This window comes from Sitodiplosis mosellana, unplaced genomic scaffold, assembly GCF_009176505.1.
Source record: "Sitodiplosis mosellana isolate CC-2019 unplaced genomic scaffold, AAFC_SMos_1.0 Smas_scaffold_3, whole genome shotgun sequence".
Lineage (NCBI taxonomy): Eukaryota > Metazoa > Arthropoda > Insecta > Diptera > Cecidomyiidae > Sitodiplosis > Sitodiplosis mosellana.
This window is the reverse complement of record NW_022595246.1, coordinates 3,165,619-3,193,064: the sequence shown is the minus strand read 5'-3', so window position 1 is coordinate 3,193,064 and position 27,446 is coordinate 3,165,619. Positions and strand designations below refer to the sequence as shown.

The 27,446-nt window shown below is 37.0% G+C and overlaps 4 protein-coding genes across 4 annotated transcripts; 3 read left to right on the top strand and 1 right to left on the bottom strand.

Annotated features, from left to right (window-relative positions):
- Positions 1–247: 247 nt before the first annotated feature.
- On the top strand, positions 248–13,606 carry LOC129566397 (tyrosine-protein kinase Drl-like). The gene is made up of 6 exons (XM_055442283.1): positions 248–1,125; positions 9,687–9,814; positions 10,564–10,802; positions 10,925–11,680; positions 11,904–12,200; positions 12,368–13,606. The coding sequence occupies exons 1-6, from the start codon at positions 1,008–1,010 to the stop codon at positions 12,477–12,479; spliced, it is 1,650 nt and encodes a 549-aa protein (XP_055298258.1). The 5' UTR covers positions 248–1,007; the 3' UTR covers positions 12,480–13,606.
- Positions 13,607–15,619: 2,013 nt separating this feature from the next.
- Positions 15,620–17,026, top strand: LOC129565666 (BTB/POZ domain-containing protein 3-like). Its single transcript, XM_055440777.1, has one exon. It carries the CDS (start codon positions 15,620–15,622, stop codon positions 17,024–17,026), a length of 1,407 nt encoding a protein of 468 aa, XP_055296752.1.
- A 2,042-nt stretch (positions 17,027–19,068) lies between these two features.
- LOC129566395 (DDB1- and CUL4-associated factor 6-like) lies at positions 19,069–26,057 on the bottom strand. Its single transcript, XM_055442280.1, has 9 exons — positions 24,518–26,057; positions 23,373–23,508; positions 22,192–22,390; positions 21,876–22,121; positions 21,586–21,741; positions 21,283–21,511; positions 20,341–21,204; positions 20,179–20,280; positions 19,069–20,036 (listed from the first exon to the last, which is right to left on the bottom strand). The coding sequence occupies exons 2-9, from the start codon at positions 23,500–23,502 to the stop codon at positions 19,716–19,718; spliced, it is 2,247 nt and encodes a 748-aa protein (XP_055298255.1). The 5' UTR covers positions 23,503–23,508; positions 24,518–26,057; the 3' UTR covers positions 19,069–19,715.
- LOC129566396 (uncharacterized) lies at positions 25,897–26,692 on the top strand. Its single transcript, XM_055442281.1, has 4 exons — positions 25,897–25,950; positions 26,010–26,159; positions 26,226–26,342; positions 26,409–26,692. Exons 1-4 carry the CDS (start codon positions 25,942–25,944, stop codon positions 26,472–26,474), a joined length of 342 nt encoding a protein of 113 aa, XP_055298256.1. The 5' UTR covers positions 25,897–25,941; the 3' UTR covers positions 26,475–26,692.
- The last annotated feature ends 754 nt before the right edge of the window (positions 26,693–27,446 follow it).

Sequence of the window (27,446 nt, the reverse complement as noted above, 5' to 3'; positions counted from 1 at the left end):
TGGCAATAAATACGGCATTTTCATTGCTCAGTTGAATGCATTTCTTCCGTTTCGCCTGTTTCGTCCGTTTGCTTGCTCTCTCATTGTATGTATGGTTCTGTGTTCAATTTTTTTTATGGATGTTTCAATTGAATTGTTAGTTCGCGAAGTGAACGTTCAACAATGCTGCGATGGCGCTGCCAACACTCAGTTGCCCGTTCTCGGTTGACGTCTCGTACGCAAGTCGTACGCCATTTGTATACAAAACAAAGCAAGTTTGACGGAGCCGACACACCACATACAACACATACACTTCGAGTCAGTTCAGTTTTGATTTAGATCTCCTACGCATCGGTCGCATTTTTTGGTTACGGCACAATCTTTCTTTTTTCCCATCATTTTTTCCATGCACACATTATTTCGTCAACAAAAAGCGATTCGTATTCATTAAATTTGTGTTCTAAGTTGGTAAAACTACTGGATTTTTTTTTAAATCGAATTTTGTGTTAAATAAATTGAAATGTCAAATATTTTGTGAATTATTCATGTTTTTACCATGCATTCTCTCGGTGGAAGTGTAAAATATTGTTGAATTTTTATCGGCAACACGGGAGGGAAAAAACAGTTCGAACACGAAACTCTACTGCTATCGCGCAAAAGTGAAATAGTTCCCCGAGTGACAGAAATAAAAAAAAGGAAAAACCGAAGAATAAAGACTGGATAAAAGCAATTAACCAAGCCCGATGCAGCAGCAGGATAAAGTGTTGCGAGAACAATATGCATAGGTGTTGTGCAGTATGAAATTTATGCACACACACTCGTTGTCGTTTATATCGAGAGATAAAAATCGGTGGCCAAGTTTGTGACCACAGCGCAAGCAACACCGTATTAAATTTCACAGACGATTTCGGGAATTTGATAAAATTAAATGAGCAAAAAATATACAAGCAAGAAAGAAAATAAACGTGAATTTTGTTGAAAAACAACACAGACGGGCCAGAAAAAAAAGAACAACAACAGCCGACAACATGAGAAATTTAAAGAGATTTTTGGCTTTCCTCATCGGAATATTTGTGATTGCCGCTCCAAATGTGTCTGGCCACATGAATCTATTTTTAAATCAACATGAAGTCATGCGTTTATTGGGTGAGTATTGACAATAGCAATCATCGCACATTTTTTTCCCCATCTCTTTTTCTCTGTTGTACATTTTTTTCTTTACGGCATCGTTTTCTGATGACGAAACATTACTTGTAAGTTAGAATGAAAAAATAAAAGCAAACGCACCAAAGTCACATGCACCACACAGACTGCACCAAAGATCCAAGTGCCTAGATACGTGTGGCTAGATAAAATGTCAGTAGGAGAAAAATTCGCTTACAAAGGAAATAATTATCGGAATTCTTGAGATGCGCGCGCTGGCGCGAGATAGAATCAACGATTTTAGCATTTCATAACACTTTCCTCTTGGTTTGCTGCTTTATTAACTCTGATCGTGTTTCCCACACGTCTTTTGTCGCTCGTCGCTTACAAATATCCGAAAACCTTAAAACAAACACAACACAGACTCATACACACCAAAAACCGTCAATAAAATAAATTCGAAATATTGCCCATAAAGTGTTACGGATTTGGTTGTTTTATGGGATCATTTTCATTAATAGAATGTGAATATTTGTGCGTTTAAACTATAAACCCGTCCAAATGATCGACTCGAGCAGTCAAAGCAATTGGTGCACAGCAATGGCATTTTCTACGCTATTTTAAACTTTCAACTGGTTCAATTCATTCTGATTAGTCTTGAGGTTTGTTATTTTCGCTTCTTGAACGACAACCGATTAAATGAGATAAGACAATCTCAAGTAGGCGATAATAGAGCCAAAGTGCCAAGGAAATTCAATTCAATCAATGAACTGCAACCAGATAAACCACAAGACAAATGAAAAAGAATGCGAGATACGAATTGACACGACGCAGATGACACTTGAACACTCCTTATCGTCACATTATTTATTTATAATGGGGCATTTTTGTCACGTTTCCTCTTTATTTTCAGCTTCTGGTCAACACTTTTTTTTAACAAAATAATTCACTTCAAATACTAATCTCAACTTTGTATAAAGCGATTAAGCAATTGCAAGCGACGAAAAGGTGACACTCACTTGCCCAATACAATGCGATGAGGAAATGTTGAAAGAACTGTAAATTGCTGACAATCATGAGCGAGCGACATAGGGAGAATGATGAAAGAGTAGAAAAATTTGTTATTGACAATGCGTCCGGCAGTAGAATGTTGGCATTAGGAACTCCATTATAAGTGCATTACATTTGCCATAGATTTAAAACGAAAAAAAATCATCATCACCATAATATAGAAGAAATTCGTTGTTCTCAATCCAAATGCACTTCACAAAGCATTAGTTGAGTTCACTTTAGTTTTAATATTTTAGCAAAAGTTCTTTCCTTTTATTACACACTCGCCACAAAAGACTTTTTCAACAGAAGAACTTTCTTCTTTGTCGCTTTGTGGTTTGATTCTGGTTGGCCAAATCCGTGGAAATGCGTCGCTTTTGTTTTCGCCTAACACACAATAGCATATTAAGAACACAATCCTCGTTCCGAAATTGCTCAGCAGCGCGTTTTTTCCCTCTTTGCTCCTGTTTCTGTTCGAGTTTTGTTTTATCACGAGCACAAAAACTATATGGGACTAGAGACGGAACGAAAAAAAAGTATTAAGTTTCGAAGCAATTGAAACGATGATATCCTTGCGTTCGCTATAAAGCGAGAAGCTAGAAAGAGCATTTTAGATGAGCAGAAAAAAAAATAAAATTGAAAAGAAATAATAGCTCTGTTCAGTCTATGTCGAAGTTAGTTGAGAAAAATGAAGTCGTCGTGCCGTTGCTGGAATGTCCAAAATACGATACTTTTATGCGATAGTCTATTAAAAGTTTTGTGTAAGTTGAAACGACGCTTTTTATAGACCATCTTCTTCAATCGCTCTGTTTACATACAAATTCATAAAATAGACAATTTAAAAAATTTGTATTATTTTATTCTCTCTCTCTGCGTGTGTGTGTGTGTGTATGTCTCTGTCTTTTTCTCGTTTCCCAAAATGAGGAAAAATGATCTTTATTGTTATTACTTATTACGAGAGACTACCAAAACAGTCAACGACTTCGCTAAAAAAAAAGCCATAACATTATCTCTGGTTAGACACCAGTCAATTTATGAAGAAAAATGACAATAACCATTTAACAAGCTGCAGCTACGAATCGAATTCATTTAAAAATGAAACAAATTATTGTTATTCTTTTTCCCGCTGTCTTTTTTCTGTGTGTCTGAAATTCGTTAGTCGTGTTGCTGTTGTGTTTCGTTGTGTGTGTCTGTTTTTTTGGGAAGACGAGTTACTATGAAATCTAATATCTTAACGACGATAAAACTGTAATCGTTACGATCAATCGTCCTCTTGAGTTGTCTTTTTCTTTTCTTTGGCTGCTCATCGGGGGTTATTTTTGTTCATTTTATTTCGATTGGTTGTTCGTCGCCCGCGTATCTAACTAACCATTCAATTTAAGTTCGTTCTGTGTATTTTTTTTCTCCAATTTATCTCTGTGTTTTTGTTTCTTCTTTAATTTTGTGTGTTTTATTTCGCTTTTTAACCAGAAACACACAGAAAAGGAGAAAACGACAGTTAAAATACGAAAAACAGAAAGAAAAAAAAACACACGAAAATCGGTCGTAGGATTCAATAGCCAAAAACCAATCTGACGATTATCGATAGCGACAGCGACGGGGAGAGAAAACCACACGAACTGGTGTACACCAAGTCCAAGCCATCAGATATAAATCGCTTCGAGAGAGAAATATTAACTCTTGTCGTGATAAATTTTTTTGTTTCTGTCGAAACCCGTGTGCTTCGATTTTCTGTTTCTTTTTTCTCTTTTTTTTCGCCCTTCTTCGATTTTTCCTTCTTCCGTGCCTGCTCCTTTGCCTTTTTCCTATGGCCAATGCACACTTCGAAGTCGAGGTTTTCGAACGCTTATGAATTATTTTTTTCTTTTCGCTTCATCGTGTTTTGTTTGTTTACATATCTAGCACTCAAACGAAATTATGAGAGTTGAACTGATGAGAAGGAGGGAAAAAAACATACGAAAATCTTACACAAGAATCGTTATCTGTTTGTCAACAGTTCGAATTATTGTGTGGTGTGGTGTGTGTGTTATGTTTTTTTTCCTCCATACCGAACATTCGTTCTTTCATGATTGTTTCATGTTCTTCAGCAGCAGCAGCAGCAGCAGCTTTAAGAGGAACGAAAGAAAAAATTGAGCGCTCATTTTTCCGAGGGCTAAATGTTTTTTTTCTTCTTATTCTTTTCACTTGGAATCGCGCACAAGCTCATGATTCTGCTTAGCATTTCTCTCTCTCCCCGTGTACCGTGTGTGTGTGTGTGTTTGGCATTACGAAAAGCATACGGTAGTGCATGTCGCGCGAATGCATATCACAGCGCGCATATTCGATAATTTCCAAGTTAAGAACGACGAAATGAGCTGGTAATATACAAAACAAGGCAATGCAGACACGACCAAATTGCCAATGCAAGCAATGCTCCCAATGTACACACCAAAGTACATACGATATTTTTTTTATTTGTATTTTTATGGCTTGTGAACCGTATCATAAATCATCTAACGAGAGCAGTTTACAACGAAACGAACGAGCGAACGAATGAAGAGAGAAAAAAAAGCACCGTATATACACACACAAGAGAGTGTGCATAAGAAATAACAACGAGACATGATCGAACTGAGAAATGATGGAAGAAAAAAAAAAGAAGCAGAAAAATAAGAACGAAAACGAGCACGTCCAAAGGCAATCTATAGAATGAGCAGGACAAAGAAGGCTCGAATATGTCTTTTGCACATGCACACACAGTAGAAGAGAGAGAACGAGCAAGCCCAGAAGAAGAAAGAAGAAAAAGAGGAGGAGGTGAAGAATGAACAAAAACTGAAGAAATACTCAATCAGCGGGAAATGATTCGAACAAGTTAACGATATAGCATTCAGAGCCTCAATGCACGACCATACCAAACGAAACAAGCCAACAAGCAAATGAACGAATGAACAGAAACAAACGAAAAATAAAATAACAAGCTGCATGCACATTTTCGAATCAACACAAGAACAACACAACACACACACACACACACACACACTGCACAACAGTACAGACTATGTGGGTACAGTGAGAAGAGCAGTGCTGCATCATTATCAGCAGCATCGGCAGCAGCCGGGCACAATGCATATTCCACATTTTAGAATTTCTTTTTACCATATTCACATTCATGTATGCACAAAATGCCATTGCTATCTATCCAATCTTTGGTGCAAATGAGCAGCACGCATATTTTCCGTGAGTGTGAGCGCTTGGCGCGCACTGCGTTCAGCAAGCATTCAAAGTGTGCATTTTGTTTTTCTCTCATTTAGTAGAAGAAAAAAAAAGCACACAACAGAACACAACACAAAGTTTAGCTGTTCTTACTGTTATTCATTCTTGGTTGTTTTTATTATTTTGTTTTCTTGTTGCATGTTCCTTGTGTGCATATCCATCCTTCTCAATTTATTTGTCGTCTACTGCGCTCTTCATCATGCACTAAACTACACCACATCAAGACGTCGAGAGATGCAATATTGTGTTTATTATGTGTACATACTGTGTTCTGTGAGTTATTTTTATTTCCACCAATTTTTAGTATGCTTTCGATATGTAGGACGTAGAGAGGTAACTCACATAACATCGTACGTGTTTTTAATTTTTTTTCATTCTTTTTCGTCTCGTTCTGGTTTTGGTTTTGTTTTCTCTCGCCTTCTCTCTCTCTCTCTCTCTCTCTCTCTCTCTCTGCTCCGTCTCTCCTTTCTCTCACTCTTCAATCCAATCCAATCGATCAACGAATGGCCCGGTGTGCGTATATGTCGTTCTTAAACTTTCTGTGGCATTTTTTTATTATTATTTCTTTCTTTCGCTCGCTCCTCTTTCGTAATTTTCTTCTCGTTCGCTTTTTTTTCTCTCTGTTGTTGATTATTTGTTCATAAATCTTTCCTTGAAATTTGAATAAAATTTATTTTCACTACAGAATCGATTTGAAAAATTACGACGATAATAAATATTATTGTTGGTTTTTATTTGCTTATTCTTCCCTTTTGCCTCTCATTCGCGCCCATCAAACGAGCCACAGCCAGCCACTTCATGACAGCCAAGTGTGTCTTGACTTTGACTGACTAAAGGCAACACGCTGCTTCGATGCCTCCTCGTTGCTCGGCGCAACGTCTCTGTCGCTTTCCCTCTCCTGTTCATCATCATTCACCTTCAGTTTTAGATAAATTGTTTTATTTTGGTTAGCAACCTGAACACACAGATACACTTTTGATGAGTATCGCATACGTTTATGCCATTGTGACAGCCGATTTGTACGGTGTTCGAACATAAGTTATTTGTTTTACCTCGTTTAGAGATAGATGTGTTTATAAATCCAAGATAGAGAAATGCATCATACGTCGTCGTCGTTGTCGTCGTCTGTGCTTCAACATTTTTATTTCTTCTTGAAGAGGAAGAAAGAAACTCTTTTTTTTCAACTCTCTCGTCATTCGTCTTGGTCGAATTTTTTTTTCTTCTTCTGCCAACTTTAAATCTCATTTACGATGTATTGTGTGTACACACGATATATTCATTCTGACAAAATCGTTATGTAAACAACAACGTGCTCGATGGTCTCGAATGTGGCTCGTTTGTATGCACAGTCATTCTTGCATCGGTACATGTACTTAAGGAGAGAAAACCAAATTTCGAAAACAGGTCTAGTTACAGAGAGTCCGTGTTTTTTTCTTCTTCTTCGTTTTTTTTTCCAGTCGTGTTCTGTTTGGTTGTTTTTTTTCTCTTCGTCTTTGCCTTTGCTTGTTGTTACTCAATTTTTTTTCCTTAACCCGATACAAATTTATTTAATTTAACGCATCCACGAAATGATCGCTTCGTATATAAATATGTGCATTTCAAATCCAAAATGGACAAAATGCTTTGTAACGAGATTCGATCGCTTGTTGGTCGACTTACAATGTTTTTTTTTTCTCTCTCCTCGTTTCAGACAATTAATTGTTTCTTTTTTTTCATTTTCGTTGCTGTTGTTGTTGTTGGTTAATACAATGCACAATATGTTTCCACTTCCCTTTTGGAGCTAACGAGGCAATCGGTGCATACATGTAGTTCGATTCACGATATATGATAATGATTGTAACGATATTCCGTGTGCACACACACCATCGTTGCTTGTGCAGTGAGACTCTTAACTGCCAATCAATTCAAGTGTTAAGCATGAAATGCAACTTCTTTTTTTTCTCTTTCGAATCGTTTTTGTATTTTGATTCTGCTTAAACTCGCCTTTCAACAACAAAAACACCCAAATCAAACAACAACACAAACGTTTCCTTTTTGAATCATCCATCTCGAAAATCAATGAGTACTTCTTCATTCCATCATATATTTTTTTTTGCCTTCGTCTTTCATTTTGCCTCGGCCCTTAAATAATAATATGCAGACCAAATCGAGCATTTGCAATCGATTATGATGATGATGATGAGCAAATGTTTATTGATTTTTCAGCTCTATTTTTCGCTCTTCATTCCTCATCCTCGCTCTCTCTCTCGATCTTGTCAGTGGTTTTTTTTTATTCACTTCGAACAAATATTTTGACATGATGGAATACATTAGCGATGACGAGCTGTAAGCAAGCAAACGAGCAAAAAAAACAACATACGACGACGAACAGATAGGCAAACGATAAAGACGAACTGCAATGCAAGCATCCAAAGGGCAAAAATTAAGCCACAAAAGATGCTGATGATGAAACGTTGCCAACAATTAATTTATTCCGAAAAGAGCGTTTTAATGTTCGATCTTATGATATACGTTTTTAACATGTTTACGCTTGAAGCCTAACAATCAAAACAAACAGAAAAAAAACGCAATATAACACAACGGAAAATCTTCTTCGTGCTGCTGCTGCTGATGTGCTGGCTCGATGTGTCTCTTTCGTTTCTCTCTCTCTCTCACTCGAAAATTGGCATTTGTATGTTTTTAAGCCCGGCTCACGAGCATTTTTCAATTAACTGAAAATTGCTTTCATTAAAGTTGAGAGTAGCGAGTGAAACTTTTCCACACAGCGCACAAATTGGGTTTAATTTATTCTTCGTCTGCCAGCGCCTGTCGGTTTTGTCGCGGTCTATGTCGACAATCGCCGGTGTTGCTGTTGCTCTCGTATTAGTCTCTGCTGCTGCGTCTGCTGCTGCCGCTGCTGATTTAAAACGCAAGCTTCAACTCAACTGAAAATTAATGTTTCCACTTTATTTTCCAACGAAATATCATTTAGATTGAATCGTTTTTCCCTGACTAATTCCAACACAGATCTGAACAAATGCGTTTATGTGTGGGGCTTAGTGATAATACCACTGAAACATGCATTTTGTAATACGCGCTGTGACATCGTAACATTAACCCGCAGGTAAAAGAGGCAAAGTTTGAACCGGCAGAACTCCGCTGTGCTCTCTCCGCCTGTTGTCTTTGCTCAGGCTCGCTGCGGGAAGCCACACAACAAAACGAGCCCAACAACAACAGAAAAATGCCAGAACTGTGCATAGATAATAGAAAAAAAATACGAACAAAAATAACGAACTAACAAATGAAAACATTGACATTTTGATCAACAAACAAAGATTTTGAATCTCCAGTCGCTCACTCTCTGTTACGCATCGCTTAAACGCAATTCATGCATCAAGCGCCGAAATGATCCACGACCAATTTATTTATTCGAATCGGTGTGCGTGTGTGAGTGAAACAATTCCAATGCGCATTGCAATGCAGCGAAAATTAAGAATTAAAAAAAATTGCCGTTACAAACGGAGTCTAATTTAATTGGTTCGAGAATCTCATAAAACTTAATTAAGGAAAGTACTTGAAACAATTTTCAAATATAAAATCCCATGGAAAAATGGCTGGTGTGGCGGTATGATGTGGTGTGGTGCGGTGGCGGTGAATAAAATCAAGTGTGGAGCATAATAATGCCATAATTCACATTTTTACTGTTCAGCAGTTTCCCGACCGAAATGACGACGATGGGAATTAGTATTCAGATTTTAAACTGCGATAATTTTCTATGTTGTTATTAGGCATTAAAGTCGACAAATACGGCTTTATGCACGACCCGGTCTCGGCCTCGGCTCCGGCAGCAAGTAGTTGAAAATCCCTTTTCTCTCAAACTGGAGTAGATTCCAGATAGTAGTTGCGCTTGTGACGAGCAAATAAATGCTTGTTCTTTTATTCATGGCGACAATTTTGTATTGCTTTCGACTTGGATGGTGGAAAAGAGGGGTTGCCTTTTTGCGTTATCATACAGTACGTACATCGTACATGGCAAACGGCATTATGACTCATACTCATACAGATTTTCCGATGAGGTGTGCACGTTTGCATTTGTCGATATATATGTATGTACAAATCATCACCCATCACCCGTTTGCTTTCGTTTGATCATCATAAAATACAAATTATAGACCATTTTCCTCGTTGTTGTTGTCGTCGTCGACGACGCTGTATTGCTTTATATTCCGAACATACATTAGCCAAACCATCAAAATCTAACTATGCATTTTATTTATTTACAGGTTTATCGGCGGAACTTTATTACGTTCGAGATGGCTTAGTCAATGAATATGCCCTGCATTTCACGGTTCCGGTACCAGCCAATATACACGACATTACGTTTACATGGCAAAGTTTAGCAGGAAGACCGGTAAATATAATTGCATTTTCTTCAATAATAAATCAATACACTTCTTCGCATCCTCAATCGGTAAAGTCGGTAAAGTCCGCGCATATCGCACCAATTCATCGAGTGTCTCGCACCCATTGCCAATTCATTGTGCTGACATAAAATACACATATCCATTCATTTTATGGAGCAGCACTGAAACCGTACACTGGAGACTATTTTACCGTGTTACAATGTGTCTTTTGCACTGAATTCATATACACACACCGTGCACATAACGTATATTTTAACGTACATGAACACGACACATATGCGTACTGTACTACACACTGTACACCATATGCAAGACAAATCTTTTAAGTGTTTCACTTAATCGAATACAACGACCACTTTACCACAATAAATCAGAGCAGCGAGAGTGTGCTCTCATGGGGCAAATCGAATGCATTTATCAAACAGTTAATTTAAAATGTATCCGAATGATGAAGATAAATTGCCTTTTTGAGATGAAAAGAGCGAGCAAGAGAGAGAGAGAGAGAGAGAACATTTCCAAGATTTCTGCTCTCCTGTGCACCGTGATATTGATTGTGAGAAATTTTTTGGATTCTCTTTTCCACCGATATTTTGTACGTTTTGATTGCTTTTGACAAGCTTGATTGAGGTTTCTTCGAGGATTAAGATAATTCGTCAGCTTGAAATGTCAATTTTTTTTTAATTGATTGAATTTTTCCTTTTATTCTCATGTTTCATGTTTTTTTTTCTTCGTTTAGTTACCGTACAATGTGAACATTGAGTCATCGGATTTGGCGGTTCTACCTCGACCAACGCTGAATATCTCACGAAGTGGAAACATCCCAGTGGAAATTGAAACCTTTTCGATTGATATGCAGTGCAGTGGACTGCGATCGGCTGAGGTCGATGTTACGATTACGATTGAAGTCACGCTTAATCGAGCCTCTAACAATGTTACCGAATTAGTGTTTCGGCGCAAGAAAATCTGTTTGCTTGTGTAAGTGTGCTTTGCCGCAGGATATACAACCTTTTTCCAATCCAAATATCAATTTTACCTTTTTGACTTATTGCACGTCTTTTTTTTGCCTTTTTTCGGTTCGCTTTTTTTGCGTCGTACAGTGAAAATGTTGAAAAAACGAGCAACAGCCTGGATGATCCATTGCTACTGGAAGCGATGTCAGCTGTCGAAACAACGGGTCTATTGACATTGATCATTGGAGGTGTGTTGGCATTGATGTTGGTGCTCATTTTAATTTCAATCGCATACTGTGCCCGAAGCCCAACCAAACGAGGCGGACACAGTCAACCGCTTCGTACATCAAGCTTTCAACGATTACAAACCCATCCACCGTCTGCGCCGCCATCAATTGTTTTTCCCCCAGCTCCAACCTCAACACTGCCACGTAGCGAACGCATCAACGAACGTGCCGCCACAAATACGGCCGATTCAAAGGAATTGCTTACTATCAAACGGTATCGAGTACGCTTGTCGAATTTATTACAAGAGGGCAACTTTGGCCGGGTTTTCCGCGGCACTTACAACGATGTGCAAGATGTTCTAGTGAAAACGGTAGCTCAACACGCAAACGAAAATCAAGTCAGCCTGCTGTTGCAAGAGGGCATGAGTTTGTATGGTGCATCGCATCCAGCTATTCTGTCTTTGCTCGGAGTTTCCATTGATGATATCTCAACGCCATTCCTTTTGTACGCTGCATCGAGTGGCACTAAGAACCTTAAGCTATTCCTTCAAGAACCATCCTCACGTACGCTAACCACAATCCAAATTGTCATGATGTCATACCAATTAGCACTTGCCCTTGGCCATTTGCATAGCCATGCCGTTGTGCATAGAGATGTTGCTGCGCGGAATTGCGTGTAAGTATTCAATTAAAATTAATGATGTGTTTTTAGATCGTCGATTTCAACAATATAAGTGGATAGAACATTTTTGGATTCATTCAAATTATTCCAATTATTTTCTAAATTGGAACAAAAGAGATTGAATTTGGACACAAAAAAAACGTTCATTTTGAACATGAATGTAAATTGGTTCTGACCAAAAGCATTAATCTCGATTTTTGTTCATCTCAAATTTCAGTATTGATGAACAGCTTCAAGTGAAATTGGCCGATAGTTCGCTTGCCCGAGATCTATTCCCAGAAGACTACAGCTGTTTGGGCGATATGGAAAACCGGCCAATCAAATGGTTGGCATTGGAAACACTGCAGAAGAACAGTTACTCCGAGGCATCGGATACATGGGCGTTTGGTGTTCTTCTCTGGGAATTGTGTACCCTGGCGAGACAGCCATATCAAGAGATTGTCAATGATGATATGGAACAGTTTTTGTCCGAAGGCTATCGATTAGCTCAACCAGTGAATTGCCCCGATGAATTGTAAGTGTCGAAATGAAATCTTTCAACGAAATTTCATTCGGTTTCAATTTCAATTCACCAATTTCTATTGGAAATTGAAAGAAAAATCGTCCGAGATGCCAAATATCCTCATTAGATTAATAAATAACGATTCGTCTAATAAATCGCTTTTTGTTTTTCTTTTCCAGATTCGCAATTATGGCATATTGCTGGGCATTGTCACCACTTGAACGACCATCATTCGGGCAGCTGCAAGTGTGTTTACAAGATTTCCACACTCAATTGACGCGATACATTTAAATTCGTTCATTTGGTTGGGTTATTTTAGGTTTTTTTTTGTTGCATATGATGTTAATTCGTAAATGTTGTGTTATTTTCGTGTTGGAAAACAGTCATGTATACTCATAAGTAGAAGTCATAAGTGCTTATATTCACAGAGCGATTGTGAGAAAGACTTTTTAAAAACAACCAACTTGTACCAATTGAAAACCATTAATAATTCGAACCGAATTTAAATATCGAAACTACTTTTGATGGTATATTTGAAGAGGAGTTCCAAGTGAATTCAATTCAAGATAATCATCGTTCAAGTGTTTTTCTTTCATTTATTTTTCAATAAGTCTAAAGCAATTGCATGCCAATAATTTAAATGCCTGAAAGACTATAATCATAACAAACAAACAAAAATATACCGCCAATACAATAATAATACAATATACAAAATGCGAAACATTTTAAGCAGTCGGATCAAAAGAAGAAAATCACATAAGTTAGGCTATTTGTATGATATTATATTTAATATGTTTTACAAGTATTTAAAAGTTGTGTCTATGATAATGGAGCGCTATATACATTTATTCGATCTATTGAACACACACGTATAACTGGCAACCAGTTAGATTTAGTTTTAGCTGTAGGAAGTTACATTGGAAATGACATACTAATCGATTCACGGGCTCTCGCAACTGCCAACTTCGACTGCTATTCATATTTTTAATAAGTAGTCAAATTATTCTCACTCACTATAAAAATACAAACAAAATGAAGAAAAAGACTTGAGTCAAGTGGTCACTTTGTTTTTCCCATCGTGAAGAGAAAACAAAATCCAGAGACTGAACCATTTTTTAAGCTATTCATCGTTCATTTTCATGAATGACTTTTTGAGAAGCGAACATTTTGAAAATGACATTCGATACCGCGATGTGGCAATAACAATAAAAAAAGAAGAAAATAAAAACAATAAGTAACATGTAATAGCGCGCAACTCTGTATGCACCAGTTAACCTCTGTACATAAATTATTTTAATGTGAATATATATATGCATCGTGTAATTTTATCAAAAAAAAAACGATTTATTTTATAAAATGCGTAATCAAAGTTTCAATAAAAAAAACCGAACAATGTTTATTCGAAACCTATACCTAAATATCAATGTTCTTTTTCTTATCCTCATTGTTGAATCGATGATTTGTTGGTTGTTGTTTTTTTCACTCTCCACAGTTGAGATCTATCTGTTTACAGGAAGACATTTTTTGAATTTTAATGATAAACGATGAACTTTGGAAACCGAGATGGTCAGCCTATTCAAACATCGACAACCCAAAGATAAAGATCGTGCAATAAAATCCTTCATCACGTCAGAATTTTTGGAACATTTACTCGAATAACACCGTATAAATAGGTAATACGAGCCATATGCACCATAGAGATAATTATCTTCGCTCAGGTAGACACTGTCTTGTGGGTTCCAGCTTTGCCTTCAACATTTATGCTCTCAATCACTTCATAAATTTTTTTTATTATCTATGAAATTGTATACAATGCACAAGTACTTTTGTGCTGAAATTGTACCTGCTTTCTGTCTACGGTGCAGTGTGCAGAATTTATGCACCCATCTACCTAATGTTATTCTATATCCATTTTTGGTTTGTTTCAAATGACCGTAAAACTTTCCCTTGAAATAATAAACGAAATGGAAACAGAAACAGAGAAAAATAACAATCTCAGTTTCAAAGATAGCATTGCTGTTCTGACTGCGTTCTGTTGTTGTTTTCCTTCGGGCTATTTTCGATGGTTTTAATGATTAGAATTGTGCAAACGTGTCTGGTTTTAAACCACTGGACAATTTAAATCACGTATCTATCTCAATTGTTTTTTTTTCTTCTTTTTTTCGCCCAAAGAAATAGAACCTTTCATTCCTGTGGGTGATGTAATCATGTAATTTTACACCACATCGCATTGGGATTTCCGCAACACTTGTTTCCGCAAGTTGCACCAGTTTGTTAAATTGCATTCATTCAAATTACGATGATTTTCTATGATCTCCTTTCTATCACATGCTGGAGAAAATTGAAAGTATATGATTGGAAGAGAAACTTTCAGTCTTTAGGGAAAATGTCTTTAAGGTTCTTATTTCTTTTCCTCTGTTTCTATCGCTCGTTTTATCACCGTCTCTGTATCTCTATTAAATACATGTTCCAAATACTCCGATTGAATATTAAAATTCGTTCAAGTTAATATTCATAATTCGACGAAAAATAATCACTTCCTAGGATTTCAGTGTCTCTGTCGATTTTGTGGAAAAGAGCAGTGATTGATTTGAGCATAAACAAGTATTTGTTTCCATTGTATATGCTACGGAGCATTAGTTTTCCAAGAAGGACTGGGAGACGATGTCGTAAATAGACTGAATATGCCCTTGAGATTAAGTAGCATTCTTTTCGAATACGAAGAAAACCATGGGAAAATCAATGAGCGATACACTAAACGAATTATGCATAAATTGTTAGTTTTGAGACACGAAAACTATTTATGAAATTTATGGGGCGCCGGTAGTTTCTATAGAAAATATCTTTTGCTATAGCAAAAAAAAACAAATCTTTTTCAATTGCTCATTCACTCGTTATTTTGCATTTTAAATGTTAATTATTGAACACTCCCACTAAGTCTGAGTATTTATTGAAGAAATAAAAATTGTTTTGTCTTCATTTTTACTTTTATGGCCCATTTCAAAGTGCAGAAAACATTCCGAGTATCAATAAAATTCATTTGTTTCAGCAAAATTACAACTCTGTTTGAATGTCATCGAATTGAAATTTTCCATTTCATCAAATTACGTAGTACGTTCGATAACGTTCACTATCCGCTATTGTTTCGCGTTCAAAATACGTCATAAAGTGTCATTCACACACGAAATTCGCGTGCGATGTGATGTGCGGCTGCGCTTTGTTTACATATTATAAAATCATGTGACAAGTCTATATCGAGGGAAAAAATAAGAAGTATTCTCCAGCAAAGTGTTGAGTGTGCAACACAGTAAAATAATCTATATTTACAAACACACATTCCAGTCTAATTCAGGTGCTATTTTTGTTTATTGCGTCTTAATGGGTATTTTTGGTGTGTGCGAAAAGTAAAATCAATTTTATTACGAATCAAAATGTCTGAGAGTGAACGATCCGAACGAAATTATAAATTATTAACAAATGTTGGCAAATTATATTTGGATGAAGAAACAGCTGATGTAAAGTTTATTTTTGAAAATGGTGAGCATATCGAATGTGTTGTGGCCCATCGAAATTTACTCGCAGCAGGTAGCCCAGTGTTCAAGCGAATGTTTTTCGGTGAGCTAAAAGAAGGCACGGAAATTCCAATTGTTGACGTTTCAATCGATGGCTTCATTGCATTTCTTGCATACTTCTACAAGGAGGTTGTGACTTATAACAGCAGCGAGATTGCCGAAGTAATGAAACTGGCCGATAAATATGATGTAACTGGTTGCATGGAATTGTGCACAAGATACTTGACGCTGACCCTGTCCACGCAAAATGTATGCTGGTGCTACGAGTTGGCGCTGCTATTCGATTTAGCGCATTTGATTGGTGTGTGCGAAGAGAAGATTTGTTCGGAAACCCAAAAAGTACTGGAATCCAGTTCATTTTTAAATTGCAGCCGTCATATACTCGGCCGAATTTTACTGATGGACAGTTTGAGTTGTGATGAAATTCACATATTTCAAGCGACAATGCTGTGGGCACAGGAGTCGTGCAAACGGGCTGGCATCGATGAGAACAATGCTGAAAATTTAAAACAACAACTCGGTCATTGCTTTGAAAAAATTCGCTTTCCCGCAATGTCAGCCGAAGATTTTTACACTTGTATCGCGGATAAGGAGAATCTACTCACATCTAACGAAATCATGGATATTTTGTCATATTTGACAACACATCGACCACTGCAGGTGGCCACTCGTTTTGAGCAAACAGCCCGCAAAGGCATTCCAGCCTGGATAACAGACGATTTAATTCAAATATGTGACAGAAGAACGTTGCCAAATCTGTGCAGGCCAGCGGCCGATTTGCGACAAGACATTGTGATATTTTCCGTGAACGAGCGAATTCTAGTGGGGCAAATCGCTATCAGCAGTTTCAAAGCTTTACACGATGGAGGAGATGCAATTATGCGAAAAGGGGAATTGACGGTGCGAAAATTGAACGAGAGTGCGGGCCAAAATCCAGAAAATGCAACATCTGTGTCAAGAGGTAGCCAAGAAGAGGGCAGTAGCACTGAACCGGATGTGATTTTACAGCAAGAAATCACCATATCAAGTGGCTCATCGACCAAAATCCAGTTGTCGAAGCCAATTATCATTCAACCATTTCAATTATATGAAATGGAAAGCACCTGGGAATTGGAGGATGGCGAGGAATTGATCGTACGCGCGGAATGCCGTGATGAAGTGATGCTCGATGGTGGTGTACGCTTTCAATTTAAACGAAAGCCCGATCTTACTTATGATAATGTTGCCGAATGCTTAGTCTCGCGTTTATACTTTAAACAATGGTGAACACTTTATACCCTCAGCAATGGTAAGCCACTGAAACCAACATTTAGAGTTAGATGTGTCTCTAGCACACAAACACAGACAAAAAAACCAACATACATAAAAGCAATATCTAGTGAATTTACCCTGTTTAATATTTAGACGAGCAAACAACAACAACAAAAAACAACAATCACCCAATCTTGATGATGAACACACAAAAAAAAACTTAGTTGCTCCAAATACAGAGAAATGAAATAGCATCCCCGAGACAATGTAAAGACAAAGTTTATGATATAAAAGAAATTTAGAATGAAAATAAAACAAAGCCCGTTTATGTATGTGCAAATCATCGGCGTGACATGCTTCATACAAACGGAATTTCGTACAAGCAGCGCCCGTGTACTTCGTAGTGGAAAAAAAGTGAAGCTTGCTTGTCACCAATATTGATGTTCACGAACATCAAATTGTTTATGCGTTATTTCGCCCATTTTATGAACTGGAAATGAAAAGTTCTTCAATTTCTAGCAAATTTCACATATGAATTCATAAACACATCGAGAAAACACAACTTTTTTTCACATAAAAAGCAAAAGCAAGATGATTTCGTTGATGGTTGTTCGATCCTGGATCGTTTGTGATTCATTAATGATTTGCAACACATCCATTTTTGATTTCGATATTCCAACTGAATACGATGTTTTGTATTCATTAAACAATTCCATTTTGATCACAAAATAATTTTTTATTAAAATGGCTATGACGAAAAACCACGCGAACGATTGCAAACGATAGCACAAACATTAATGTCTAGGAACATCAAATACGGAAGATTAATGATTTTATCATTCAATTTCTTCCTTTGGCGTCGATTTCGCAATACAATGGGACGGTTGATTGATTTTGTCATGTCGATTTAGGCCCCAATGCTTGATGCCTTCCAAATGTTTTTCGATTACACTGCGTTTGCCCTTATTGGAATGTTGAATGGCAAAATTTAAATTATCACGAAAATTAGTTTGTCTTCTTCGACATCGGTGGTGGGCACTGGGCACTTCGTCGGTCGATTCGGGGAACATCAGCAAACCGGCAGGCTGAAAATTATTTTATGTTCGATTAAATGCGTTCGATTAATTGTTTGTCGCCAATAACAAATTATATTACATTCAAAGTTGATTTTTGAAGATATCTTTTATAAATGTATACTTAAAAATCACAATAGAGATTTTATTTGGAATGAAACAATAAAATACAAAAAAATTACCGTTTTTATTCTGGAAAAATATAAAACTTGCAGATTAGATCAACACAAAATGTTTGTTTGCTTGTATTTTTATTTATTTTGTTTTGTTGCTTCACATCGGCGAATTAATTTGACATTTGTGTCGAACTTCAAGTCAGTGTTTCCCGATGAATTCGCTTTGACAATAATGTCAATTCGAATTTGATGTTCCTAGACATTAATGTTTGTGCTATCGTTTGCAATCGTTCGCGTGGTTTTTCGTCACAGCCATTTCAATAAAAAATTATTTTCTGATCAAAATGGAATTGTTTAATGAATACAAAACATCGTATTCAGTTGGAATATCGAAATCAAAAATGGATGTGTTGCAAATCGTTGATGAATCACAAACGATCCAGGATCGAACAACCATCAACGAAAAAATCATCTTGCTTATGCTTTTTATGTGAAAAAATAGTTGTGTTTTCTCGATGTGTTTATGAATTCATATGTGAAATTTGCTAGAAATTGAAGAACTTTTTATTTCCAGTGCATAAAGTGGGCGAAATAACGCATAAACAATTTGATGTTCGTGAACATCAATATTGGTGACAAGCAAGCTTCACTTTTTTTCCACTACGAAGTACACGGGCGCTGTACCCATGTGGCTGCATGTCACGCCCATGGTGCAAATTGATGTTGGCTGTCACACCGTACTATTCTGATACATATATATATATACATATACACATCATATAAATTATATATTTAGACGTATTGTTTTAAACCAAAAACATTGAACAATAATAAATGGAAATCAAGAGAATAAAAACCACAAAACCAATTGTCTTTTGATTCATTTGAGAAATGTATATTTTGTTTAAAATTTGATTTCTGTTGTATTGCTGAATGAGTTGCAGGAAAAAAAGAACAATTTTCTTTTGACATTATTATTTAGCTTAGGTTTGCAGACGAAAGAAGTAGAAGGTTTGTGTGAAAAGTGACATTGAAATGTTTGTGTTGTATCTCATTTCGAAATATTGTGCCCATTTATACATTTGAAAAGCTACTAGGGAAAGCTATCGGAAGAATCATGGCAATTGTGTGTTGTATACAAAATATTTATATATATATGTCTTGCGTTGTATTTCTGCTGTGTAATTTTTTTCTGTTCAAATCTCATTTTCAATCTCTCATGCAGAGGTTTTTTTTACTAGAAATAATTCAAATAAATACGAATGATTAGATAAAATATACAATGAAATTTCATAGGAAGTTCATTGGATCAATCTCGCGCTCGATTGAAGCACCAACTGTAATGAGTGAGTCGGTCAGTCCATTTGTTATACATAGTTTTTTTCTTTGTTCAATTGAATGAGTTAAAGAATTTTTACAAACTAAATTCTTAGAATAAAAAAAAACGATAAAATTTTGTTCTTGTTGAAAAGGCAGAAAACGCGCTTTGGTTTCGGTTATTTTGTTTTTCATTAATTAATCATCTGCGTCATCCTCATTATCGTCGTTGTCTATTGAGTTATTATTGTCCGATGCGTCGTTAATGCTGGATGAAGATGGCTCAAACGATGTTGGTGCATCGTTGCACAATTGATTTGGATTATTGCTGACATTGCTATTCGATGTGGATACACTGGCGCTGCTGTTGTTGCCACCACTGTTCGTGCTGCCAGTAGCTGGTGGACGCGTTCGATTCCGCAGCGAATGAATACAGGCCAGCATTCGAATCATAAATGCCGCCGGAACCGTTATTGTATCTTTGGTCTCCTCCAACATCACAGCGTTACGATTCATCAACTGTAATGAGGAAAATCAGAGCAAAGCAAATAGTCGAATGAAAACAAACCCCAATCATTAAATCATATAAAGTTAATGGGCTTAATTGAATCAATCATAAAACCAGACAAACACGTGCGTGTTTACTCGCCAATCAACTTACGTCAAGTGCTTTTTCCTTATCGAAACGGCAATGATCTTCATCGTCGTCGTATTGACTAACGGGCGCAAACAGTTTGATATCATAATCGATGCCCGATGTCGCCTAGAAAGAAAAAAAAAGTATTAATAAAAATATATCTTGCATAAATGTTGGAATATTTACCAAATAGGGTAATGTTGGATGCGGTTGTAGACAGTTGACAACATGTTGATCGGCTTCGAGTAGCATCACTAATTCGCCCGTTTTGCGATTCCATACAAATACGTGGCCGCAATCTGATCCAGACATGACATAGTCATTGCCCCAGAATGTTGCCTCTTTGATCATTGTTCGAGCATTACGATGGCCCATATACTTCATTTGCAGGTAATCGAAAACGATCTCTTTCAGTTCATCATCTGTGACAGATTCGTTGACTGCATTTTCAATCTCTTGTTCGATTACGGCCGTTGGTGATGTGTTATTACTTTCGCGACTGCCGCTATCATCGTCACTGTCATCGTCTGAATCGTGCACTCTTGACTTTCGTTCGAATGACATGTTTCGCGGTTGTTTCCCGTGACTCGACAGTCCCGATGGTCCAGCCGTTGAATTCCGTCGACTCTTTGGTGTCGGACTTGAATTTGTTGTAGCCGGAGCTGTTGCGGGTGCATTATGCGCAACTGGGTTGCTCGATTGATGAGCTGCTCCAAACAAGTTTTCCAATTGCACCGTATTTGTTATGTCACCTTCGTGCATTATTTCATTACTATGCGAATTAAGTCCAATTCGCGTTCGAGGATCGGCCAACATGCGAGACAAAACCTCAGTCATTCGATGCATTATGGTGGCTTGGAGTTGTGGCCGAGCTTGGCCCAAATTATTCAAACGTGCTGTTTCCCGTTCTGGTCGTGCATCAGGGCCGGTATCACTCCAATCGCCACGCAATCGGAGACGGCGAACTGGCGGCGGAGAATCTACACTTTGTTGAGATGTACTCTTCGATCGCTTACACTTTTCAACCATTGAGTGACGAACGTCAATACCCTGGGAGAATGAAAGAGTTTTTCTCAAATTTTTATACTTGGAAATGCGGATAAAACACGAGGAAAAGGAGCAACTTACATCCTTCAAAATGTTAAACAGATACAAATGATCCGATGAGTAGCTAACAAGGAGCTCACATTCGTCTTGACTAAATGTTACCGATGTCACTCGGAACGGTCTCTTCTCATACGAGGGTATTGTGAATGCCTTCACAGGAACCGTGTGTCTATCCGACGGTGAACCAGGCACCGTAAAGTCAACCAAAGCCAAAAATCGACGATCATATATACGAATTATTGAGTCCGAGCTGCAATTTACATAAGATTTTAGCATTAGTTTTCAAGAAATTCAATGAAGAAACTATTGATGACTTGATTTTACCTTCCAATTGCAATGTAATTGTTTGACAATGGCGAGATACACATGGATGTTACAGCCGATGGGCTTAAAATCAGAATGTTGTCTTTGCAACAAGTTTTGTGACAACGTGATATTTGTCGGAGATCAAATAGTCGCACCGTTCCATCCTCGCCGCAGCTGTGGCAATCGAGAGAGACAAAGAAGATTAGTATTCTGAATTTGGTTCATTTCATCGTTGAAACGACTCTTTTTCGAATGGCAAATATAATTGTAAATGGAGCAATTGCTAAGTATGCATGATATGTTCGTACCTCATGAAAGAATTCGGTTCAGTCGGTACAGTTAATACTTCATACGTGGTTCCACTGCTGTGGCAATTAAAGTAGTTCAGATTAGCATCGTTGGCATCGCTTCCATGTCTATGCGGTGAACTCGATCCCGATGATTTCTGAGCATATTTCTTCGACGCAGCAGTTGTCAGTTCTGTGTACAGTACAATTCCATCGCCGGAACAGCTCACAATACCACGGTCACCCGATTGCGGCAGAAATTTTGCACTGAAGCGAGAAAAAAAAATCAAATGTCAAAATGTTATTCAATCAATATCGGTCGAGATAGGGTATTTACCTGAAGATATTCGCCCGATGTGCCGTACTGTATTGCACGAGGACCTGCCCGTTGAATGGATTTGTAACGACAATCGTTTGGTCATCGGAGCCGGACAGTAAATATTGACCTTTATCGTTCCATGACACCGTATTTACGCATCCTTTGTGTACTTTTAGTCGTTTGTACAAGTCGAGACTTTGTAGATAACTCAAACTGTCTGTTTTTAATCGAAAAAGAAGAAGAATAGATAAATGGAAATAGAAAAGCAAATAATGTTCACGTGATTTTGTTATTTCATCCACGCCGAGAGTTGAGTAAACAAATGAAAGTGATTACGTTGTTCATATCACAAATGACCTATATATTGTGATTGTAATAACATATATGAATACGATTCGACAAACGTTTTCATCTTGTTCATTAAAAATATGGTCTGCATAGCTCACGGCATGCACGCCACCTTGAATGCTTACAATTGCAAAGCCTTAGATCATGAGTTTATTTTTAGCACAATTGAGTGTTTTGTGTGTTACGATATTTACGCAATAAAAACGGTTTTATTATAAGGAAATGAGACTCGTTTGCAAAGAGAGAAGAGTGATCAATGCAAACAATGCGGCTCTATGTTGGAGACAATTTTTGTTTTTGTGTTGTTATGCGTTTCATTACATTGTTGGTTTTTTTTGACGGGCACACTTGTTGGATACCTTCCAATTCCTAGACACATGATATTCTTTCAGCTGGGAGAAAGAGCACTGAAATCAAGTCACCACGAGCGTGTTACGTTGACTGATTTGCGGGAGGCCTTTTCATTTACTCTTCAAATTAAATTATCAATTTTAATGACGAGGCGTCGTCGTCGTCGTCAATTTTGTAATTAAAATTGCAGGTATTCCGTTGCGGAAGTGCCACCAATCATATCAATGTCATTGATACCCATCAAGTGTGTATGTTATTTTTGTAGGAATAAACTCATTTAATGAAAAAGTCAACGCATTTATGGTATTTATAGACAGAATCACGTGAAAACTGTGAACTTCATTGAAGTTACTTCATCAACTTGAAAACGTTGATAAACTTTATCAGTAATTGTTTGTTTCGGAATTCACTTGTGTTTCTTTCCTATTGACATGCCTAATATTTAACAACGAGCACGTATGTTGATAAAAATTAAGTAAGCAATAATTTGTCAAACATACCTTTTGAGCTGTTAATGAGATATGGCTGCACCACGTCTGCTCCAAACAAAGGGCGACGATTCAAGTGATGAAAAACACTTGAACTATGACTATGATTTTTCATTGCTGACCAACCGTACGTACCAGCCATTTTCACCTAAAAGCACACGCACAGGGAAAGAAAAAGAGCGAAAAAAACACAAAACGTTTATTACGACTCGAAAAGCAACGCTTCTTCCTCTCCGCTTTTTGGGCAAACAATGAAATAACGGAACCGAATCTATTCACTTTTGTAACATTGAATTGCCGCGGCCACAAAAAGATACAATATTTATGCAAAAAATAGATGTACAAATATTTGAGCTAGCAACAATAAGCCAACAAGGCATTGAGCGTCGCGTGCGAGCACCAACAATGACTGCTCGAAATGCATACGCCATTGGCTTGTCTTGGCTTGTCTCTTTTTTCTATGTTTCAGTGAAATCATCTGATTTTATTTTTATTTCTGAAAAAAAAGAACCCACAAATTGTCAAAACAATGAGCCTGAATTACACTTGCACACGATTTCTCTCTCTCTCTCTCTCTCTCTCTCTCTCTCTCTTTCAAACACACACATTCTCTCCCATTTATTCGCTTTTCTGTTTCTCGCTTCTGTTTCGTCACTTGGTTATGTAGCATGGTACATTGATGGGTTACAGGCGAACAAAAAATTCAAGTAATACGATTTCGAGGCTTACGGCTTATGCAAAAACAAATGATAGGTACTTGAATTCATACACTCTTTATTTTTGTGAACTTTAACATTGGAACTATTTCGATTGGGTTCGAATTTCGTTGGCTTTGATGTTCGTGACATTAAACCATTGGGAAATTGCGTTTCAACTGAACGTTCATTTATCGGTCTACGACAACACCAAGCAAACGACCAACAATTGATTCACGTAATAATACCTCCATCTAATTGTTATCTTTTGCATAATAACACCGATCTGATCTTTGTCCATTATTAATCGAATGCAATGACGACAATGGGCCATCTTTATCAACCGTAGCTACTTCATTCAATCCAAGATAAAATAGCAAACATAGACACACACACACGGCATTTAATGTTAGTGAGTTGAGTTTGAACTAGTTTATTCTTGCCGACAGCGATAGAATTTACCTTGAACCTATTGATTATTTTCTGTGAGGTTGGATTCTCTAAACAAGTTTTCACTTGGCTGCTGCTGCTGCTCGGCGTTGCTTTCAAAACATTGTTGAATCGATAAATGATGTCGAATTTTCGTCTTTCACATTTAATTTCTACAGTTATGGCACACTCTATTACTTTATTAACGTGCAATTTTTCTGCTGCATATAATATTGAGGTAAAAAGCACTTTATTTATTATTCTGTTAAACAGATTTTCAATTCACACGGACTAATTATGCATTCGCTTTCTTTTGACAAGAATCCACTTAACCTACAGTCATTGTGATGCGTAAATAAAAAAAACCGTGAAACGAACGACTCATTTCTTATTCCACCATCGCATTTTCCCTCAGTCTAAGTAATTTTCCGACCACACACAATTCGCACGACTGTGACGTTCCAATCACACAGAACGAACTGGTTACAGCTGATTTTCGTTTATTCACATTCGATTCCGTACATTGCTTCACACCAATGCATCTCTTTGTGTGGAGACTTGACAATACGGTTCAATGTAAATGTCAAACGTTGTTTTGGCCGATACACACTCTTTGTTTAGCATTCAATGAATGAAAATTTCGCTGAAAAAAATCGAAAATGTACTCGATAATTTCGGCATTGATTTTGCAATGAATTTTTTTTTGACCAAAGTCAATTTGTTAGGTTTTTTTCTCTGGATGGTTTCGGTTTGAAAAAAAGCGCTATTGTCAATCGCTTGATTCGTCTGAAGTTAGTCATAAATTACTTTTATTTGAACTACAGTAAAAAAATCTATGTCATAGAATAGTAAATTTAACGTATTTTGAAGGAATGATCGAATCAAAAAAAAAATTCCGAAGACTGAACAATTAAAAATATTCAACACAAAATAAAGCAAACGAAATTAATTATTCACTCATGACTCTTTTTTTCTCTTCGTCGCTCCATTTTATCGTTGACGCATGAGGCACAGAGCTCTGACCAATGATTTGTAACAATGTGATGCCGTGTCTCAAACACACAATAACGGGATTCACTTGTTGTTGCCTGCTTTGTTCTATGCATTCGGTCAATCTGTCGCATTTCATCATGCGAACCGTGCTCGACGTCATAGTCATCGTCGCCGTAGCTGTAGCCGTCGGAGTCGATTGTGTACTTGTGACATTCGTTCGATTGAATGCAAATCAAAGCGGTATGAAATGGTGATGTATAATGAAGAGAAAGTGTAAATGAGAAAAAAATCGACCACATTTCGTATCAACACTTAAGCAAACTGTCACGAATATCGCATAATACTCCAATACAAGCATAAGAACTAAACGTCAACAAGCATTTAGTTTGGTTTAATTTTTGCAAGCCGAGTCACTTATTTTTCACTACGATTTAACACAAAACGTGAAAGTTTTACAAAATACAATGCCTATTGTAAGACATTTTTTGTATGTTTGATTTCATTAAACAAATAATAATTATTTAATTTCTAGATTCACCAGTTCACACAAGCCTTAATTGGTTTAAACCCAAATGATGATGAAATGCCAGAAGAAGCTGTTAAGGTTGCAAAAATTGCGAATGACAACTCGGTCATATATGGTTTGCGATTGGCTGAAATATTGAACGGTCAAATTTTACAGGTAATTTGATGAAATAATTTTGAATCATTCATTTCAAACTAATTCTAAGGTGCGATCATTCGGTAGGTGACTGACCGTCCTCGGCTGATTGCGTTATTTTACGTCGTGAATGGAATGATGAAAAATTGTTCGTTGGCTCTCCACGAGTTTCTACCGGGAATTAAGGCTCTTTTACGAACATACGTGAGTGAATTTTTGGAGATTTTTAAGAGAAATTTTGATTCAAATCACAATATTTTTTTTCAATAGCTTCGTCGAGATCAGTTAGAGGACATTGAGCCTGATGTGGAAGGCTGGAACGATTACTTTGGATAAATCGCATCGAATCTCGAAATTTTTGATGTTACAACAATGTCATTCCGATGAAGCCTGAGCTACAGCACGACTCATCCACTTTCTTCGCCCATTTTTGTTTAATCGAATGTCGATTTTCACATGTTTTTTTCCAGACATTTGTTTCAAGAAGTTCTTCGTAGGCTTAAATATATAGAAATTAGTATCGAGTAATCTAGGAAAAAATGTTTTCTAAACAGAAAAGCAAACTACAAATATTTTTGATCGAATTTATTCGCTGTGAGAATCCTATTAAATATTTTGTTAATAACAGAAAAAAAACGCTTTAATATGAATAAATAAGCAAAAATAAACGTTGATCGAAACAAATGTTATGTTTATGAGTCAAAATCAAACAATTATTTGCACAGATTTTACGACCATGAAAACAAAACTGATTGATCGCAACAGAAGTTGTGAAAATCACCAAGAAAGAGAGAGCGAGAGGGGTAATGTGATTTCAGCATCGACATTCTATTATCGATGAGCGATGACGGCCAATCGACCGAGAGATATTACTATAATGCGACCGATGTGAAATTTTTTATGTAAAAAAGTAAATGATTTTGTTAGTGTTTCGAATGTTGCTACAAGAAATGAAATGTAAGCTGATGCCGAACACACAATTAAAAAGCAACAATCGCCAATGCAATTTATCAACCGGATCAAATGTTTTTGGTTCATTTCGTTTGGGCAATTCTACTATCATCATTAAATTCCGTTTAACAAATTTTAAAGCATTAGGTTCTTCTTATAATGTCATAATTGGCTTGGTCTATATTGTTTCGAATCGACTGGGATCGAGTTTTTACCGTCATTCTGTACAGCTGACCATCTTGTTGTCGGTCCGGTGAAAAATTGGAACGAATCAAACGGGAATATTATTCTCGGTTGTTGTGCGGTTGATTGCAATGGCATCAATTCATAAGCTACTCTCAACTGAATTGTGTGGCG